General features: G+C 32.2%; 2 protein-coding genes across 4 annotated transcripts in view; one reads left to right on the forward strand and one right to left on the reverse strand.

The window, feature by feature from the left end:
* The window catches only part of LOC139488795 (GPI inositol-deacylase-like), a 137,277-nt gene that overhangs the window by 82,155 nt on the left and 34,629 nt on the right, over positions 1-20,493 (forward strand). The window contains exons 21-22 of the mRNA XM_071274714.1: positions 15,771-15,861; positions 19,819-19,912. Of these exons, the coding sequence (XP_071130815.1) occupies positions 15,771-15,861; positions 19,819-19,912 (185 nt within the window). The remainder of the gene's footprint in view (positions 1-15,770; positions 15,862-19,818; positions 19,913-20,493) is intronic.
* On the reverse strand, positions 594-14,500 carry LOC139488796 (uncharacterized). Of its 3 annotated transcripts, none has more exons than XM_071274715.1 (2): positions 13,830-14,500; positions 594-2,292 (listed from the first exon to the last, which is right to left on the reverse strand). In XM_071274715.1, the coding sequence occupies exon 2, from the start codon at positions 2,206-2,208 to the stop codon at positions 673-675; it is 1,536 nt and encodes a 511-aa protein (XP_071130816.1). In that variant the 5' UTR covers positions 2,209-2,292; positions 13,830-14,500; the 3' UTR covers positions 594-672. The 3 variants fall into 3 exon arrangements, 2 of the variants coding, with proteins under 2 accessions (XP_071130816.1, XP_071130817.1); XM_071274716.1 differs by lacking the exon at positions 13,830-14,500 and adding an exon at positions 2,840-2,981; XR_011656083.1 differs by lacking the exon at positions 594-2,292 and adding an exon at positions 2,966-3,104 and having other exon boundaries at positions 13,830-13,962.

Genomic DNA, 20,493 nt, shown 5'->3' on the forward strand with positions numbered 1-20,493 from the left:
GTATGTTTTTCAATTACCATTACTTATTGCATTATAAGTATTAAATCAATTGTATTTGGTGTATATAAGAATTGTGAGGTGTAAAAATCTGTCTTACAGGATTTATCTGTATACATAATAAAATATTAGTGTGTTATAAAATCAGCTTTCCAGGGATATATTTCTTTATGAAACTTCATAGAAAAAGTGACACAGTTTTAGCTGTATATTGGGAGTTCCTAAGGGAAATCACATTGTCTATATTTACAAAAAGTAAACCTTGTATAGCTTAAATTTACATCCTATTTGTTTTTCTAGTTTCTTCCAAAAATAGTTAATTAGTTATTGCACTTCTATTTGAATCATCCCAACTTTCCAGAATCTGAACAGTACATGTAGTACCTTAAATCAATCCCCCATATTTCTAGAAATCAAACAGTTGTATTATAAAATGATATACTATTTTATATTCTTATGAAAGATTTGTTGGAATAAATTTGATTACCTTAGTCTTCTCTTTGTAACAGCTTCTGTTTTGTTTTTTTAAATACATGAATTGAGGGGTGTGACAGGAGTTTTGAGAAATGATAAAAAATACAACACTGTAAACAATCTTGAAGAGTCAATCAAACATTTAATGCAAATTGAGTTAATAATATATATATTTATATATATAACAACCCTTCATGATCTTCAACGTTCGACTGACAAATTATGTATTGAAACAGATGGAGACAAACTCTCACTACTAGAACTACCACAGTTTGCTCTAACTTTGTCTTGTACATTTACAATTTCGCCTGTCAAATTACATTTGACTGGGTCTAAATTTGATTGGTTAGATGCTTGGTCATTGCCCAAACAAACCACATTATTTTCTTTCCCTATCTGCTCGTTTAACTGTTTGTTACAAGAAACTTGAATTTTAGGCACATTTTCATCTTTAACAATGTTTTCTTCCTCTTCAAATATTGTCAATTGTCCTTTTAATTCTTTTTCATTTGAACTTGTATGTTCAAAATCCTTATTGAATGTACTTGGATCAGGAATTTGATCATTTTTCTGCATAGAACTTGTAATTTGTTGAATATATGAAGAAAATTGGTCTTCCATTCCACTGAATTGTTTAGGAAGCCTGCGGTGAGCCTGAACAGACAGAATATTATCTACATGTTTCCGAAGGGCACTATGAAGTCGTTTAAACATGTATCCTCCTTCATTTTTGTTTAGAACTAACCTCCCAGCAGGAGCTATCCTAGCATCAAAATTTCTGTCCATATTGTTCATCACTTTCCTGTCATTGACCATTGTGTCAATAGCTTTTGTTACTCTTGCTTTTCTATCTGGTTTGGATTCTCGGGTAGAAATTCCAGATGGCTTAGTTGATGCATAATATGAAGATGTTTTTCTACTCTCGGCAGTCATTGATCTCTTTTCTGGTTTCTGTACATCAAAAGAGTCAACTGCACTACTGGCTGCTTTATAATCACTTGTTTGTGATTTAGTTCCGTCTGCATTATAAACACAAGAATTCTTCCCTAATGCCATCTTACAATCATCTATGGAAATGACATTCAACAAATTATTGGACACTGATCGAACTGAGATCATTATTTTATCTTTCACCTGTATAACTTTACCACATTCAGTCATAGTGCTTGTAGAAGCTAGACTTATACTGTCAGAAATGCTGTCAGATATGACATCACCCTCAAGTTTATTGTTGCTACCTTGACTACTGTTTTTCCTATCAACACTGTTTTCGAATTGAATAACTTTGTCAATTTTTTTAGATACTTCAGTAGCAGTTCCATTTAAAATAGATTTTGTTGATTGTGGTATTGATCGCTTTTTGTTTGCATTGTAAATATCTTTCCTCATAAAAGCATAATGTGATGAAGTTTCTGCTAAATGGTTTGACACAGAAAACACATCAGTATCTTTGTTATGTTTATAATTAGTTGCACTTTTACATATCACCTGAGAAGATCCATAGCTAATTTGTTTTGGAGATGAGAATGTCGCGATATTTGATTGTTTGCCAGCAGATTTCTTTTTAGTCAATTTTTTGTGAACATTGTTTCGCCATGAATCAATTTCCTGTATTTTCTGTTGTGATAAGTATGTAATCTCTTTAGTATCTTTATAGATCTTTCCATCAGCAGTAAGTCTATAAAGTTGAGTCCAATCTTGAACTTTGGTGTGGTAAGAAAGTGCCTTTTTGTCCATTTTGATTGAAAACTTTACCAATACGTTTCATTTATTTCTTCATATTGTCTGTATTTTCTTCAGTATCTTGTGAAAGATGGCCGTCTGAAAATGTAAATTAGCTTATATTATTACCTCTATAATGTTTTTATGAATTTATTTTGGGTACTGGTATATGCATGACAAGAACCACCAAGCCTTGACATTATTGTTTAATAGAATTCTAAAAGGTTTGCCATTGCCATGGAAACAGCAAATATGTGGAACCTAAAAAAATGATCCAATTTTAACTGGATGATACTTATAGTTAGAAATGTTAAAATTGAAAATAGAAATGGGGAATGTGTTAAAGAGACAATAACCTGACCAAAGAGCAGAAAACAGCCAAAGGCCACCAATGGGTCTTCAATACAGTGAGGGAATCCTGCACCTGGAGGTGTGCTTCAGCTGCTAAACAAAAATGTATAAAAGTTCAGTGATAATGGAACCTGCTGCTATGAGTGGAAATGAAACTTTATAGAATTGTTATCTGTGATATGTAGATGTACACTCTGACTTTGAAATTTTCAAAATGGTTGTACACAGGTTGTATACAGGCATTAATTTATCTGAACAAAAATCCTAATACATACTTTAATAAAACACAAAGTACCTCAATCTTGTTTTGAGAAATGACACCAGGTTGTGAACTTTGATGTGGTTGCCTTTTTTACTGAAACTTGTTATGTTGTAATTTGACATTATATTATCTACAATATGGTGTTTCTGTTATCGTAATTAACCCTGTAGCAGGCCTTCCAAGAAAGTCAACTTAAAGTTATTTCGTCTTCTCACAGCTGTATGACAATATTAATCTCCACAGATGGACACCTGCAGCATTGAAATATGATGGAAGTTTGGGATCATTTGTGTCATTTCTGAAAAATATGAGTTTGGTACCTTATTTATGAGAACATAGGTAATTTTGTTTCATGAAAAACATGGAAACAGCAAAAATGGCGAAAAATAAAAAGTCTTCAATGAAAATTCATGTTTAGAGATATAATTAGCTATTCCAAAGTGATTTCAGGTTCACTAAACTGTGATATAAAGATACTTATTGTTAAAAGATCAAAACTTTCAAAAGCATCTTTTTGTGCTTGGATATAAACAACAATGGCCAATGCATAGATGGTCAATTTTCCACTGAGTTTTTACCATATTGAATGCTTTTCTTAGAGTTGTCTTCTTTATTTATATAGTTAAAGTCATTACTGACAGTGCCGCCTTGAAGCAAATATTTATATTCTGTCATTTAAGTTACACTGATGTAAATAAACACATAATTGGTCTAATTTAAAGATGGCACCCCATGGGAAAGACATGACACCAGAGGAGAAAAAATATTTGTAGGATTATCAGAACAAGGTTATTCTAGGCATAAGATAGGGAAATTGCTAGGCAGGAATAGGAGATCTGTAAACAAATTTGCAAAGAGGTTTAGCAAGCGTTGATCAGAGGAAAAGAATGGAAGAAGTGGCTGAAAGAGTAAGATTGATCTTAAGGATAATTGAAGGCTTCAGCAACTGCTATGTTCAGACCAGTAACAAACTGAAATTACTGATGCATTTAATGATCAGACATTAAAGCCTGTTTGTTCTAGGACAATCAGGTGGCAGCTACAGTTTAATGGTTACAAGAGGCACCAAGTTTCAAATAAGAAAACAATGATTACCCATGTAAATTGTGAGAAAAGGAAACAATTTTGTCATGAAAAACTTCATCGGACAGTGCAAGAAAAACAGAAAAAGTTTATGTGTGGCGTAAAATAGATGAACAATAATGACCAGAATGTTATGGACTGTACCATAGAAAAACCTACAAAGCTAAATTTCTGTCATGTTTTTGGGTGCATTATATACCATAGAGTGAGAACTCCCAACACCAATCAAAGGAAACTAAGCAGTGAGGGATAAACAAATATTTTAGATGAGAATTTGATGCCTGTGATAGATAGACATTTCTCTGTTGAACCCTTCATCCTCCACAGAAAGACTATGCTCCCTGCCAATGTGTCCTGACGTTCAAATCAGTGGAAAACAGATAATATTCCAACAATACTGTGGCTGCTCAAAGTCCAGACAAAAGTGGAAAGTTATAAAAATTTTAGTCCAGCAGAGTATAAATTATATTTCCATTGCCTGTACAATACCCTACCATTTAATGAATTAGAATGTTTTCGGAGCTTAGGGATTTATAACTAAGTACTAGCCAATAAAGGTTAAGTTTTCTTTATGAACTTATAAAAACTATACTGAATTGCAGGCTCCTGGTTTGGGACAGGTATATAAAAAATGTGGCAGTGGTAAAAATGTATGTGAGCGCTCAACCCTCAACCTGGGACAGTGGTGGTGACATAACAGCACAACATATTTATAATGTAAATTTTAGTCTTTTACCTATTACCCCTGGTATCTTCAAGACTGACACAGACAGACAATTTAAACAGTAAAAATGATAATCAATACAAAATTTACAGAAATTCTATAATCACATAGACTCCAAGAGCTGTTCTAATAAAAGGATTGTCAGATTCTAAATAAATGCTTCTAGTATATAGATATTTATTGTAAATTAATGTGTAGTAGTAAACTGTTTGTTCTTTTGTGACCAAAATTATCACTATTTATCCCTGCTGTTCAAACAAAATAAAGTTTAACAACAGTGTACAACAAAACAAAATGTCACTTATAATCTTCTACAGTTTGTTTTATATAATAATGATACATCTGATATGACTGTCAACATAAAGGACAAAAAACTTTGTATTGGACTATGAGATGATTTTGGTCATTGTACTTTTATGAAATTATACTTGGAATTACTTTTTGTCTTCAGGGCTATGTATTGTAAGCTTTCTTAACATCATTTCAGATTTAGATTAAGAAATATTCTAGCTGAATACTGATTCAGTTCTAATTCTTAAATGTTCACTTTTTTCCCCCAGAATTATGGTCCTTGGTACTGTATAGATAATAGCTAGACATGGTTTCAGGGTGAATGAACCTCCACAAATATTTGAAATTTTGTAAGGGACCAAGGTTCAAGACCCATTCATTTCCATTTGACCAAATCTAAATCCAATTTGCCTTTCGAGACTTAATTAATAATAATATGATGAAAAAAAAGGAGGTCAAGTTTGATATTGAAGATTTTCAGGAGTTATGGTTCTTGATAGATTGTAAAATAAGCATGAAAGCACACTCAAACAAAAATTGGTTTTTTTTGTCAATTTGACTACTCATTCCTTGTTCCATATTATACTGATAAATTGACTTAGTTGTTTTTGGTTAACAAAAAGATACATCCTGGGGTATAAGTTTGTTACACATCAATTAATTAGGGCCCCGCCAAAGGCGGGTCGCCCTATAGTGATCAGTCTGTCCGTCCGTCCGTAACACTTTTTGTCCGCTCCATATCTAGAGAACCATTATGATTTCATACTTTATACTTTACATGTTTATTAACCACCACCAGAGGGAGTGTCATGATGTATGTACAACTTCCTAGGTCAAAGGTCAAGGTAAAAAAACTTTGGTTTCAGTTGACAACCCTTTGTCCTGTGGTGAAGATCGTGTCCGCTCTATATCTTGAGAACCGTTATGATTTCAAAGTTTATACTTGACATGTATATGAACCAACACCAGAGGGTGTGTAATAATTTATGAACGACTGCCTAGGGCAAAGTTCAAGGTCAAAAACTTTGGTTTCAGTTGACAACCCCATGTCTTATGGTAAAGATCGTGTCCGCTCTTGAGAACTGTTATCATTTCAAAGTTTATACTTGACATGTATATAAACCAACACCAAAGGGTGGGTCATAATTTATGTGCAACTTCCTAGGTCAAAGGTCAAGGTCAAAAACTTCGGTTTCAGTTGACAACCCCATGTCTTATGGTAAAGATTGTGTCCGCTCTATATCTTGAGAACCGTTATCATTTCAAAGTTTATACTTGACATGTTAATAAACCAACACCAAAGGGTGTGTCATAATTTATTTACAACTTCCTAGGTCAAAGATCAAGGTCAAAAACTTGGATTTCAGTTGACAAACCCATGTCCTATGGTAAAGATACAATTTTTTAATGCACATTATTCACAGCGGGGCCCATAGAGATGGCTCCCATCTCAATGATATCTAGTTTGTTCAACCTTCATTGCTGGTAAATTTTATGAAACTTTGTCAGAACTTTTTTTATAATTAACTTAAATAAGAGATAATGTCTGGAGCAGTGAAAGTTTTTTCAAAGTCGGACAAGTCAGTTTTAGAAAGTTTAGATAAGAATAAATGGAGTATTGCAGGATTTGAACTGATGTCGCATAAAATATTCCAAAAAGTTAGTCAGAACAACATAGTATTTTTTTGTATTGTAAGATTGCTGTTTGCACTTTGTTGTTTCTTTACCAGATTTATTATGGTCATATCTATAATACCATGCATCATACTTCCATTAAAGGGCAATGAAGATTATTGTTTAAGTAATTTAAATTTGATCAATAAGTGGTATAGTTACTTTACTTGAAATTTGCTTGAAGATCAATATTTGTCTTTGTGAGAAGAATTTGGATTGATTTATAAATGGTTACAAAAATATGCCCATGTTGAAATATTCAGTTAAATTTCTGTGTTAAACATATATATTTTATACATTTAAACTTGATGAATAACATTTACTTACTATTGTGATTTTAGATCAAGCTTCTTGTTATAGCTAATTCCACAAAAAACACAAGCACTTTTAGCATGGACTTCTTATTTTCATTTCCTTTTCCTTGTCTTTTTTCTTTCTTTCTTTTTTTTGTGTTCCCAGGTGCCACATTTTTTAATTATAAAAACTCCAATTTATAATTTCAGATGTGAATTTCCTTTTTAAATTAAATTAAATTTCAAATGTAATGTAAGATTGTGAATTTTTACCAAGGGTCAACTTGACTCGAGGATTTACAACAATATAATGCAATTGTATTCATTTCTGAATGAGTAAATGTACATGTAAACCATCAACAGAAATGTTTGTATTTGTATGGTTGAAGGGAAATGTGGAAATATGATGCAAAAAAATTGACTGAAAGGACAGTTGTATATTTTTTTAAATATCCATTTTTCCTGTTTGCTTGAAAATATGGATAAAACATAGAAGGGCTGCATATCTAAACCGCTTATTTGCTCCACCCAATATTAAATTCACTGACCCAATATATATATCGTATTACCGGTAGGCCACTAACACACCATGTAACTAATAATATACCACCCACTGAAATCTTATATAGGAGACTCAACATGTTATATTTAAAGTTTCATACATCCCACTACATATAGAAATAATTAGAAGTTGTATGATGGCCAATGAACAACAATCCATGAAAGTTAAAATGAAGAGAATGTGAGCAAATATAGGCGTTTGGCCTTCAACTAGGGAAAAGCTCAGACTCTATTGTTGGTATACATTTATTTAGGATCTACACAGGGGATATACAGTCTTATTTTCCCTGTCAGTGTTGAATATCTCTTGAGCCATCAGGCATAGTGGATGTAGGGCACTGACAGGGAATATGAGCCTAAATAACAAAAAATAAACAATTATTATACTGGAGTGGCCTGATTTCAATTTTATAGACAACTTTTATATTCATTTATGTTCAAATGGAAGATGGACTCATATACCCTGTCATGGCAAATAGTCAAATTGAATGATTAACCCAGATATTTCCAGACCGCTTGAAGTATGTTTGTAAAATATTGAAATGATAGTTTATAATCTGTCAAATCATGCTAAGGTATTATATGCAAAACCATTTTTATAAATCATATGTAAAAAGTTTCATTGAAAATAAGTAGACATTAGATGATTTCCATCAGTGAGACAGAGACAGATTAAATAAATCAGGTATACAAAAATTGCTTCTGTTAAAATGTTTTACATGTACCTGATATGTTAAATTAAAGGGACTATAAATATGAATGCTTTTGGTATCGATTCATTAAAAGAGATATGACCTTGGTATTATTTTGAGATTATCTGTAAATTGATAACATAACTGGGTATGAATGTTTAAAACAATTTTCTGTTATAGTTGTTTAAATGTATTGAGTACTTTAGAATAAAGAAAATACCCCCTAAGGATACACTCTTTATTATGCTTGACAAGTATAATTGTTTAAATATGATTTATCAATGCATGTTTATTTATAAAGATCAAAAGGTTTAAAATGTCTTTATATCCTGAGCATATTACAATTAAGTACATGTAAAATGTTAATAAAGATTAGCCAGCACTGCTTTGTATATCACGTACTGTTGTTTAACATAATATATTTGTATAGAGATTTTATTGTCTTTCTTCTTATATACTGGTCAGTGGAAAATTACCTGATGAGAGAAACATATAAAGTCAACAGTTTTCTGCCTAGATTTCCTCCCATTTTTAGATAGCACACAATAAGGTTTGTTCATAGATTAAAAAAAAAGCTCAACAGACAGCATCAAAACTTGAGATAAGCACTCAAATGCTGCTGTGCACTACATCAGTCATTGCAATATATTAAGATATGAGTCAAAAAACTCAAAAGTTAATACTGTGGATTCATTTATTTATCGTGGGTACCAATTTTCGTGGTTTGAGGAAAACTTTCACATTTTCGTGGATATTTAATTTCGTGGTTTTGACAAAGTATGCATATATTTCTTTAGAAAATTTGCAATTCGTTGAATATTTAAATTCGTGGTTTCCCGGTACCCACGAAATCAACGAAAATTGGTATCCAAGGAATAATAATAAATCCACAGTAGAACATAACAGATCTCAAAATTCACTACAACAACTTCAGATACAATTTCCTAATTCACTACAACAACTTCAGATACAATTTCCTAATTCACTACAACAACTTCAGATACAATTTCCTAATTCACTACAACAACTTCAGATACAATTTCCTAATTCACTACAACAACTTCAGATACAATTTCCTAATTCACTACAACAACTTCAGATACAATTTCCTAAATTTACTGCATTTTTTTTCTTTGACAACTCAAATAAGACTATAATGTGATCAATGGAAACTTTGAAAACTTGTAGAATACTCTATGTCCTCAATGACAGTTCTGATGTGATCAATGGAAACTATGAAAATTTGTAGAATGCTCTATGTCCTTTCTGACAGCTCTAATGTGATCAATGGAAACTTTGAAAACTTGTAGAAAGCTCTATGTCCCCAATAACAGCTCAAATGTGATCAATGGAAACACTGAAAACTTGTAGAATGCTCTATTTCCTTAATGACAGCTCTAATGTTATCAATAGAAGCTCTGAAAACTTGTATAAAGCTCTATGTCCTCAATAACAGCTCAAATGTGATCAATGGAAACTCTAAAAACTTGTAGAATGCTCAATGTCTTCAATGACAGCTCTGATGTGATCAATGAAAAATCTGAAAACTTGTAGAAAGCTCTATTTCCTTAATGACAGCTCTAATGTGATCAATAGAAACTTTGAAAACTTGTAGAAAGCTCTATGTCCCCAATAACAGCTCAAATGTGATCAATGGAAACACTGAAAACTTGTAAAATGCTCAATGTCTTCAATGACAGCTCTGATGTGATCAATGGAAATTCTGAAAACTTGTAGAATGCTTTATGTCCTCAATGACAGTTCTGATGTGATCAATGGAAACTCTGAAAACTTGCAGAATGCTCAATGTCCTCAATGACAGCTCTAATGTGATCAAACTCTGAGAACTTGAAGAAAACTCTATGTCCCCAATAACAGCTCAAATGTGATCAATGAAAACTCTGAAAACTTGTAGAATGCTCTATTTCCTTAATAACAGCTCTAATGTGATCAATGGAAACTCTGAAAAACTTGTAGAATGCTTTATGTCCTCAATGACAGTTCTGACCTTTTCAGTGACAACTAACCAGATGAGATATAATTTAATCTCAATTAAAGCTCTCAAAGTTCGCAGAAAGCAATATATTATTATTAGCAGTTTGCAAAGATATCTGCAAGTACGCATCCACCAAGGGTGAACACTTCAAAAAGTCAATATGTAAGCATTTTCAACCACAAATCCTAAACGTTTATTGGGAATTTTAAGCAACTACCCTTAAAGGCTTGTGTTCTCAATGAACATTCCAAATATTCACTGTTGTATCTTAAGTGACAACTCACTTGAGTAAAAAATAACCTCTTCTAAGAACAATCTCCAAAATCAATGCTAAATCTTCATAGAAGTCAATATATTGTCCTCAATGACTCACTTCAATATAGATTATCAGGTTTTCTACATATTGATATAAAAAAATATCTGCCGCAAGTCATAATGTGAACTTTTTTGGCTGTTGAGCGCAGCGAACAAGCTAAAAAGCTTTACATTGTGTTGAGCAGCTGATATTTTACGATATCTATGCAAAGAAAACCTGATTATCTGTTTATTGTTTTATTACTGATTTTTTCCTCCTACCCTAGACAGTTTTAGGCTTGATGAAAGCAACCTTGACAACGTCTCCTCACACATTGTGACATGGTTAATATTTCTCCTCAGACATTGTGACGTCACTGATAATGCCTACTCGCGTCTCAAAGCGGTGATATGAGAATTATGGAGCAACTGCACAAGGTGATATTGGAGTAGGGAAGGACAATAAGCTCAATTACTATTAATCCCAAAAGGTAAAAATCCCTGTCTAAACGGAAACTCCCATTACAACATTATTCCAAAAGTCATTATAGAATTCTCAATGACAACTCCCAAAATTTATTATAGAATTCTCAATGACAACTCCCAAAATTCATTATAGAATAAGTCACTGCATCATCTTCATTGACAGCATAGGTCAAAAGTTTTAAAAAAAACACTCTACAATGTTCTAAATGACAACTTCCACTTCTTTTGACGAAGTTTATGATTCTATCTAAAATCAAGTTAAATAATATAATGAAGTTTATAATTTCTATAAAACATAATATCACAATGGAAAATAGAAAGCCAAGCTCTGTCGGTAACAAACAAACATAAAAAAAAAATCCAGGCATTTCTTCATTCAATACTTGTCAAAATTGTTATAATTTAGGCATGAATATTTTATACATTTCTTCATTGGTCCCCCCCAAAATTGTATTGTTGCCTTTTAAGCTTATCTGGCTCGAAGGGCCAAGTGAGCTTTTCTCATCACTTAGGTAAAAATGTTCATAATGTTAAGATCTATCTGCCCTGAAATTTTAAGATGAATCAGACAACCCATTGTTGGGTTACTCCCCCTTGAATTGGTAATTTTAAGGACATTTTGCAGTTTTGGGTTATTATCTATAATGTTATTATAGAAAGAGATAAACTGTAAACAGCAATAATGTTCAGCAAAGTAAGATCGAAAAATAGTCGACATGACCTAAATGGTCAATTGACCCCATAATGAGTTATTGCCCTTTAAAGTCAATTTTAACAATTTTTCGTAATATTTTGTAATCTTTTACAAAAATCTTCTCTAAAATTACTCTAACAAATTCAACCAAACTTGGCAACAATCATCATTAGGGTATCTAGTTTTAAAAATGTGTCCAATGAATCAGCCTGCCATTCAACATGGCGGCCATGGTTAAAATTGAACATATGGATGAAATGCAGTTTTTGGCTTATTTCTCTGAAACTAAAGCATTAAGAGCTAATCTGAAACTGAGTAAAATTGTTTAGCATGTTAATATTTATCTGCCCTGAAATTTTTAGATGAATCAGTAAACCTGTTGTTGGGTTTCTGCCCCTTGAATTGGTAATTTTAAGGAAATTTTGCAGTTTTGGTTATTATTTTGAATACATGGCCAAAATAGTCAATTTGACCCTTCAAGGAGTTATGGCCCTTTAAAGTCAATTTGTAACATTTTTTTTTATCTTTTACAAAAATATCCTCCTCTGAAACAAAGGCCACAACCATCATTAGGGTTTTGAGTTTAAAACATGTGTCTGATGACCCTGCCTGCCAACCAGCATGGCTGACATGGATAATAATAGAACTTAGGGGGTAAAAAGCATATTTTGGCTTGTATCTCTGAAACTAAAGCAACTGTATAATGGTTAGATATAAGAAGATGTGGTATGAGTGCCAATGAGACAGCTCTCCATACAAGTCACAATTTATAAACCATTATAGGTCAAAGTAGGGTCTTCAACACAAAACCTTGGATCACATCGATCAGCAAGCTATAAAAAGCCATTCAAACGGGAAAACCAACGATCTAATCTATATAAAAAAAAAAAAGAAACGAGAAACACTTATGAACCATATCAACAAATGACAACTGCTAAACATTAGGTTGCATTATTTCATGCATCAATTGTAAATAAAAATATCAGGTGAGCGACACAGGCTCCTTGGAGCCTCTAGTTTCATGACATCCTTGATAGAATTTTGACTAATGAAGAACTTAAAAAAAAGAAAAGATATATAAAAGAAAAGAAAAAATTGTTATGATTGACAAGGAGACAACTCCCCACCAGAGACCAAATGAAAATTATTAAAAAATTCACAAGTATAGATCACAGTTAGACCTTCAACAATTATGAAAATCCACACCACATAGTTAGCTATGAAAGGTCCCATAATGATATGTGTACGAAATCTATTCAAGAAAACTAACTGCCTGATTAACTTGAAAAACAATAAACTAAAAACAAATATGATATACAGCAACAAATGACAACCACTGAATAACAGAATCCTGACTTGGACAGTTACATACAGAATGTAGTAGGGTTAATAGATATTACCTGGTAAAAGATGTGGCATGAGTACCATTAGATAACTCTCTATCCAAGACACAATTTGTGAAAAGTAAAGTATTATATGTTGGCCTCAACACAGAGCCTTAGCTCACAACAAACCGCAAGCTATAAAGGGTCCCAAAATGACTATGCATTGTTAAACAATTCAAACAAGAAAATCCAGTGTCTCATCTATATTAAACATGTTTGCTGATACTCTTCCCTTACCATGGACAGTTTTGTAACAGTACAACATAGGATCAAGAAAAACAACATTTTAATTGGCGGGAGAAAGTTTAAGATTAGAATAAACCCAAGCTCTGTTTATTTGTAGTATATGAATAGATCATAGAGAATGAGAATTTGTTGGGTTTTCTAACACAATTAATTTGAAAATCTTTAAAAAAAGCTTATCTTCAAGATTGAGAAATAGTATGCAAAGAAAAAGTTTAATTTTTTTTTATTTCATGTATATACTTACTTTCTATAGTCAATATTACAATTTTACACTGAGAGCAGCAATTGCAGGTCAGACACAGGAACTTGAAACTATTTACATTTTTTTTTTGTAAAATGTGTTAAAAAAATAAATGATAGGTATTTTAAAAGCTACTGCATAATGTAACAATATACTTATATACAATGGTAGAAAGATATGTATTTTAAAAAATCAAAACCTACTTTACCTAGATTTTAACACTTGTTAATTTAGAGATTTTTTTTACAGTTCTATAAACACAATTAATCATTTAAAAGTGTAAAGATATTTTAAACCAAGTCAAAAGAATATCATTAGATTTAAATCTAACATTTAACTAAAGTATGTTTAATTCATACATACCTCAGAACAAACTTTATTCCGTCCTTTTAAGAAATTTGTGAGTTATCTCTTTTGTAAAAGTCGAGGTATATTTTTAATGAAATTGAAAACCTTGTCAGTCATTACATCGAATTTATTGATGTTTCCACAACGGGGGAAAATTAAATCACAGTTATTGAACAACTGGATAAACACAGATTAAAATATGTTAATCTGTTCATGTTAAACCCTAATAATATTCAGTATTCAATCAAGCAGTTGTTGTTAATTGGTCTCAATATATCAGGTGGTGTTCTATCTAATTACATTATGGTTTGATCGCATTATTTTCCATGTTATTTAATCAGGCATAATTGGTCAATCTATCCATAACAGCAAATGTTTATTTCCTCAAGTTTAAATACTTTTCTCAATAGATTTATACTCTGCCTAGTGAATTTCTTTTATATATGTGGTGTACATGTGCTTGTATCTCCCGCTATTCCTTTAAGTTGACATTCATTTTCCATCAAAACAAAGGTTTAATTCCTATATATATAAAGAAACAAGACATTCTTACCTGCCATTTCACTTCAAAAAGAGGTTCAACATTTTATTAGGAATTACACATTACATATTGTAGTATTTTCTATAGAGTCCATAGAAATTTAATTGATAAACCCATTACACTGCCTGAGTTTTGCAGTCTATGTGATTAGGTGCAATTTTTTTCGTAAAAACAAAGAAAAAAATATCTGATAAAATATCATTATGGTGCATGAAATAAGTGTCTCCTAATTTCAGGTGAGATGTATTTTTGGGATCCTAAAAATTAGTGCAATACTTGCTTGTATGCTTAAGTGTATTGTCAAGAAATTTCAAAAGAATTTGCATAAAAAGGAGAACTATTTCACTGGTTCTTTAGTTATTGTTTTAAATTAAAGAGAAATGAATGAAATGGTATGAAGTCGTATAAAGTCGTATACAATAGTTTTATGCCTCCCTGTAGGGGGTATTAAGTTTTACCCTTGTCCTTCCGAAACCTCTGTCAGTACAGTATATGTACTTTATTTCCTGAGCACTTATTTTCACAATTTTTGTTATTGTTGATGAATTCGTGTGTACTTAATTTCACGGTATTTCTACCCAATGTTTATCAGAACATGAATATCGGACTTATATTTCTTAAAGTGGCACTAGCTGTTAAATTCATGTCCACCGATTTTAATCAATTTGAGTTATAATAATTAAAAAACGTTTATCCAAAGTACTAAAGGTCTAAAATAAACAATTCACAGGGCACGGGCATGAAAATATGTAGCTTCGTGTCGTGTGTTATTTAGTCTAGACGCCATCTAATTAATTAGCGTCTTGACCTCTAAAGTCATCCGATGACCATATAAGCGATGTAAACATAAATATAGTTATAGATAGATGAAACAAACACGTGCTGTTGGATTTTTCTAGGTCTATTTAAGATATATTATAGATGAAAAATAATTGTTATCATCGTTTTTACCTGTATAAGAACAATTTTTTGTAGATCGAATCAGTCAATCAAATGATTTACCTTTGTTTCATTTCAATGTTGACATTCTTTTCTTATAAATAACTTTACACATACAATTCATGTGTTATCCATCTCAAGCTAAGGGGTTAAATTGAAGTTCACATGAATACAGAATCAATCAGGTCGAATTATTCACTTGCAAATAAGTAACCCATCTCTATGGCTAAGGGGTTAAAGTGAATGTCACATGAATACAGATTCAGTGAGGTTGAATTATTATTATTGTAAGTGAATAACTCATCATCAGCGATGTTTCTTACCTCATTTTGACACAATTGATCAAAATTGCTATTTCATTATTTCACTTTCATTAATGATTTAACAAACAAAAAAAATCATATTTTTGTATCTTGTACTCAGTGTATACCCCTAATGTTTTATGCTTTATATTAACTTATTTTCACATATTGCAGTTTATAAGATTCTATGGTGGATTGTTTCCAAGCTTTATGTTGGCCATATTATTGATGGGTTTGGTGTTCCAGCTTCACCAGATTAGAAGAGGTGGGTAGAGTTTATTCTATTTATTAGTCACTTTTGTTATTAGATGGTTGCCATATTTTGGCCTGCTTTTTCTGACTACCATAGAAAGACTTGTTATCGTTGAATAAGTAATTTGAAAATATAAAGAAATGTTTCTTAGAATTTCAATGAAAACATAGGGTAGAAATTCAGTGTAAGAGAAATGTTACTATTAGTTTACCTTTAAGCCATCACGAGTTGGTTGACCGTTATGAAATAACCGTTTCACAAATGATATCGGATATGTTCTTTACAACGTAACTACAATTCCCTTCCCTTTCATGAATGTGACCTACCGAATTAGACTATTTACCGGATTAAAATTTTGTAATCACATAACCAACACGACGGATGCCACATGTGGAGCAGGATCTGCCGGAGCACCTGAGATCACCCCTAGTTTTTGGTGGGGTTTGTGTTGTTTATTCTTTAGTTTTCTATGTTGTGTCATGTTTACTATTGTTTTTCTGTTCTTCTTTTTCCTTTTTAGTCATGGTGTTGTCAGTTTGTTTTAGATTTATGAGTTTGACTGTCCCTTTGGTATCTTTCATCCCTCTTTTAAGCTCACCAGCTGGCTATCATAGCTTTTACATTACTTTGTGTTTGTCCCCCGTAAGTTCCTTAAATTATAACAATAAGACAAAATCTGACGGGGTATAAGTGGTCAGCACAAACAAGTTCAGTGTTGATTTTAAATTTTAAGGCATTTCTTTGTAAACGTTTTTGTTGAGCCTGCAAAAGGGAGACATAGCAATCCTAGATGTTGGTGTCTGCGACAGCAGCATCTGGTTCAGTCTTTGGTTTAAGTTTAGGTTCAGTCTGTGGATAAATTTTTTTTGACATAATAGCTATAGATGACCTAAATACAGTATTCTTGAGGAAATTTTTTAAATAATTTTCATTTTCATTTTTTCCGATTTTTTTGGATAAATTGACTTTTATTTGACAGTTATCATTTAGATTCAGACTAAGGTCAAAGTTTTTATGTCTTCAATAAGTTTGTCAAACCTTCATGGAATTTTATGAAATTAGGACAGATACTTGATAATGTCCAAAATACAGTATCTAGAGCATAATTTTGAAATTATTTATTTTCATTTTTCCATATTTTAATAATAAATGAACTTAGTTTATTCAACAGTTAAAACAAGTACATGTATACAGTACAGTCTGGGTAAAATTTTGTAACACATTAAATACTTTGTCAGACTTTCATTGAATTTTATGAAACTGTAGCAGAATTTTTTTTTTATGATAATGAGATAATGTCAGATGAATAGTTTGCTAATATATTTTCATTTTAAGTATTTTTCTAAAAGGACTAATAAGTCTTTTACAGTTATTATTTACAGACAGTCTGGGATTAAAGTTTTTGACATGATAAGTTTGTAAACTTTCATGAATTGTTCTGATACTTGGACAGAGGCTAATCTCCAAGAACAAGAATAGAATCTAAAGAAACAGTTTTATTTTTATTTAAATTATGTATTGTACTGATAAATGGACTCCCTTTTTAAGTAAAAATTGTACTTTTACACTGACAGTGCTCAACAATAGAAGATGAGACACAGGGTTCAGCTGATAGTCCTTCCAAATTTTGAAAACTGTATGGGCTGGCTCAGCATGGGTTAAAAGTGTAAATTGCAAAAATGACGAGATTGACAAGATGAATCAACCCTGAAACTTTGAAAACTACTAATTTTGGAGTTATTCCCCCTGAAATATCAATTTTGTTTCCAATTTTTATGCGCCCATTTACGGAACGTATTATGGTATATCTCTGTCTGTCTGACTGTGCGTTGTCAACATGTTTTACATCAACTCAAAAACGCTTTAATCAATTTGCATGAAACTTTGGTGAATTGTTTATATCTATTAATGTGATTTCCCTTTTGTTTTTTAATAAAAAAAAATATTTTATGTTTCCAAGTTATGGGGTTTTATTCATTAAAAAATGGGGATTTTTAAGTTTTCGGACAAAAACTTAAAATTGCTTTCAGCAGTTATCATGATACTTTGGCAAATTGTTTATATCTATTGACATAAGCCTCCTGTCAAGTTTTATAAATTTTAGATTTTATGTTTCCGAGTAATGGGGTTTTATTCATTGAACAAGAATGTGTCCATAGTACACGGATGCCCCACTCGCACTATCATTTACTATGTTTAGTGGATCATGAAATTGGGGTCAAAACTCTAATTTGGCATTAGAATTAGAAAGATCATATCATAGGAAACATGTGTAGTATGTTTCAAGTTGATTGGACTTCAACTTCATCCAAAACTACCTTGACCAAAAACTTTAACCTGAAACTTGCACTATCATTTTCTATGTCCAGTGGACCATGAAATTGGGGTAAAAACTCTAATTTGGCATTAAAATTAGAAAGATCATATCATAGGGAACATTTGTACTGATTTTCAAGTTGATTGGACTTCAACTTCATCAAAAACTACCTTGACCAAAAACTTTAACCTGAAGCGGGACGAATGGACTGATGGACAAACAGATGGACGAACAGACAGACAGACGCACAGACCAGAAAACATAATGCCCCTCTACTATTGTAGGTTGGGCATTAAAAGGGGGGATATTCCAGATTTCACTCAATGATTTAAAAATGCTTACAGCAGTTCTCATGAAACTTTAGTAAATTGGTTATATCTATTTACGTATTTAGCTCCTTTTTAGTGATTTTAATAAGTTTCTGATATCATATTGAGAAGTTATTGAAACAAATTTGGGAAGTGTCACTTTTACCATTCTAGAGTTATATCAACCATATCTCAAAGAAAGTCCTAACACTGATATGTTACAATACAGTTACTTAAGAGTGGAGTGTGGGGGCATCACTTGGTCTACTTTAGGATTCATAGGTCAATTGCGAAGTTTTTTAGTTGTACATTGTAACTCCTGTTACTCAGGTTCTAATTAGCAATTGGTCAACTGCATTTGAGTAAGCAGTTATTAGAAGGTGCTCAGGTGCGGATCAAGGGGGGGGGGGGTGGTTCCGGGGTTGGAACCTCCCCTTTTTTTTGGACGATCAATGCATTTGAATGGGGACATGTAGTTGGAACCCCCCTTTGTCCTGTGTTAGGACCCCCTCCAAGGGGGCTGGGCCCCCTTTTTTAAAATGGCTGGATCCGCCCCCGGTGCTAATACTTGTCTTGCTGCCGGGTTTATATGGATTTATTTTCATGTACTTAGTATAATAATGTAATAAAGTTCATGTGATATCTGAAAAAAAATCTTGACTTTAAATACTTAATTATTATGATACAATGCTAGGTAAGCTTAGATCCTATATTTTTTAAAATTTTTTTTATATCTTGTGGTCTCTAAAAAAAAAGCAAGTGGTGCAATTAACATAAATAGACCTGAATATTTTTTTAGCAGAGGGATTGTCCAATTGCCCCCTCCCTCATGCAGTTTTGTAAGCCTAAGTCAGAAAAGTCCCTACTCAATTTGTTCTTGAATGGAGGCTTCTAAAGGGGGTCTCATTGGCGGGTTCTGATCCCGGATCCCGCTTACTCCTTTTTCAGATTCCCGTGTGACGCTTACAGTGTATGTAAGCAATTCTCATTTTCTTGTAATTTCCTGTGTCCCACTAGACTTCATTTCCCATTTTCACTGCACAATAATTTGACTCTCATGTGTCACTCAATCCAGCGTCACTCTTAGACCCCAATGAGACCCACTCTAAATGGTAGATTGATTAGAAACACTCAAATATGGGTTTGTGAGAATTTTACGTTAGAATTGTATCCTATTATTACCTGTTTCATAATGGATGATGTTTAATAGTGCAGAATTTTTCAATTGGCTTTTTTTAATTTGATGTTTTTACAGATCATTGAATGTTTCAAAGGAGAATTGTTAATAATTGGCAGGAAAGGAAAATATTTTGAATCTCATAAATTGTTTTTATCTATTTTCAGAAAGAAAATGTGCTGATATCATTGAGGCTATTTCATCATTTGGAGCACCATACAAAATCTTACCAGTTGTTGTTATTTTCAGATTCATTCTTAAGTAAGCTCTTTTCATGTGCATTTATTGAAATATAAACTTGGTTTGATACTGATTCCAGTATAAAGTATGATTATTTAATCATCTTCATGAGGTTTAACCTGAGACAAAAGAGTTAAACAGCGGTTCAGATTTAACTGGCGGTTGAGTTGACCGGCGGTTCAGATTTAACCGGGGGGTTGAATTAACCAGCGGTTCAGAGTTAAACGATGGATCAAAGTTATCCAGTGGATAAATATGTATCTGGTTGATATTTAAACAGGTTCAATTACCGGTATCCTTTTAGTGAAAAATCCCAATGGGATTTTCCATGGTTACAGTTATCTATATTTACATGTTACAGTGAACTTTTTGACATGTAACGGTAAACATTTTGACATTATACGGTAAACATGTGACCTGATGATATAACCATATTTGGGCTTAGCATTGCGTAAAGGGTGTTTTAATAGTTTAAGAAGTACATGGTAATCATTTAGTCTTGATCTTTGGCTTATGATACACCTAAATATCAAGTCTTGGAATAGTATTTCATGGAAGTTGTGTGATCTTGATATTTGGCTTATGATACACCTAAATATCAA

The sequence above is a fragment of the Mytilus edulis genome, chromosome 9, assembly GCF_963676685.1.
Source record: "Mytilus edulis chromosome 9, xbMytEdul2.2, whole genome shotgun sequence".
NCBI classification, from domain to species: Eukaryota; Metazoa; Mollusca; class Bivalvia; order Mytilida; family Mytilidae; genus Mytilus; species Mytilus edulis.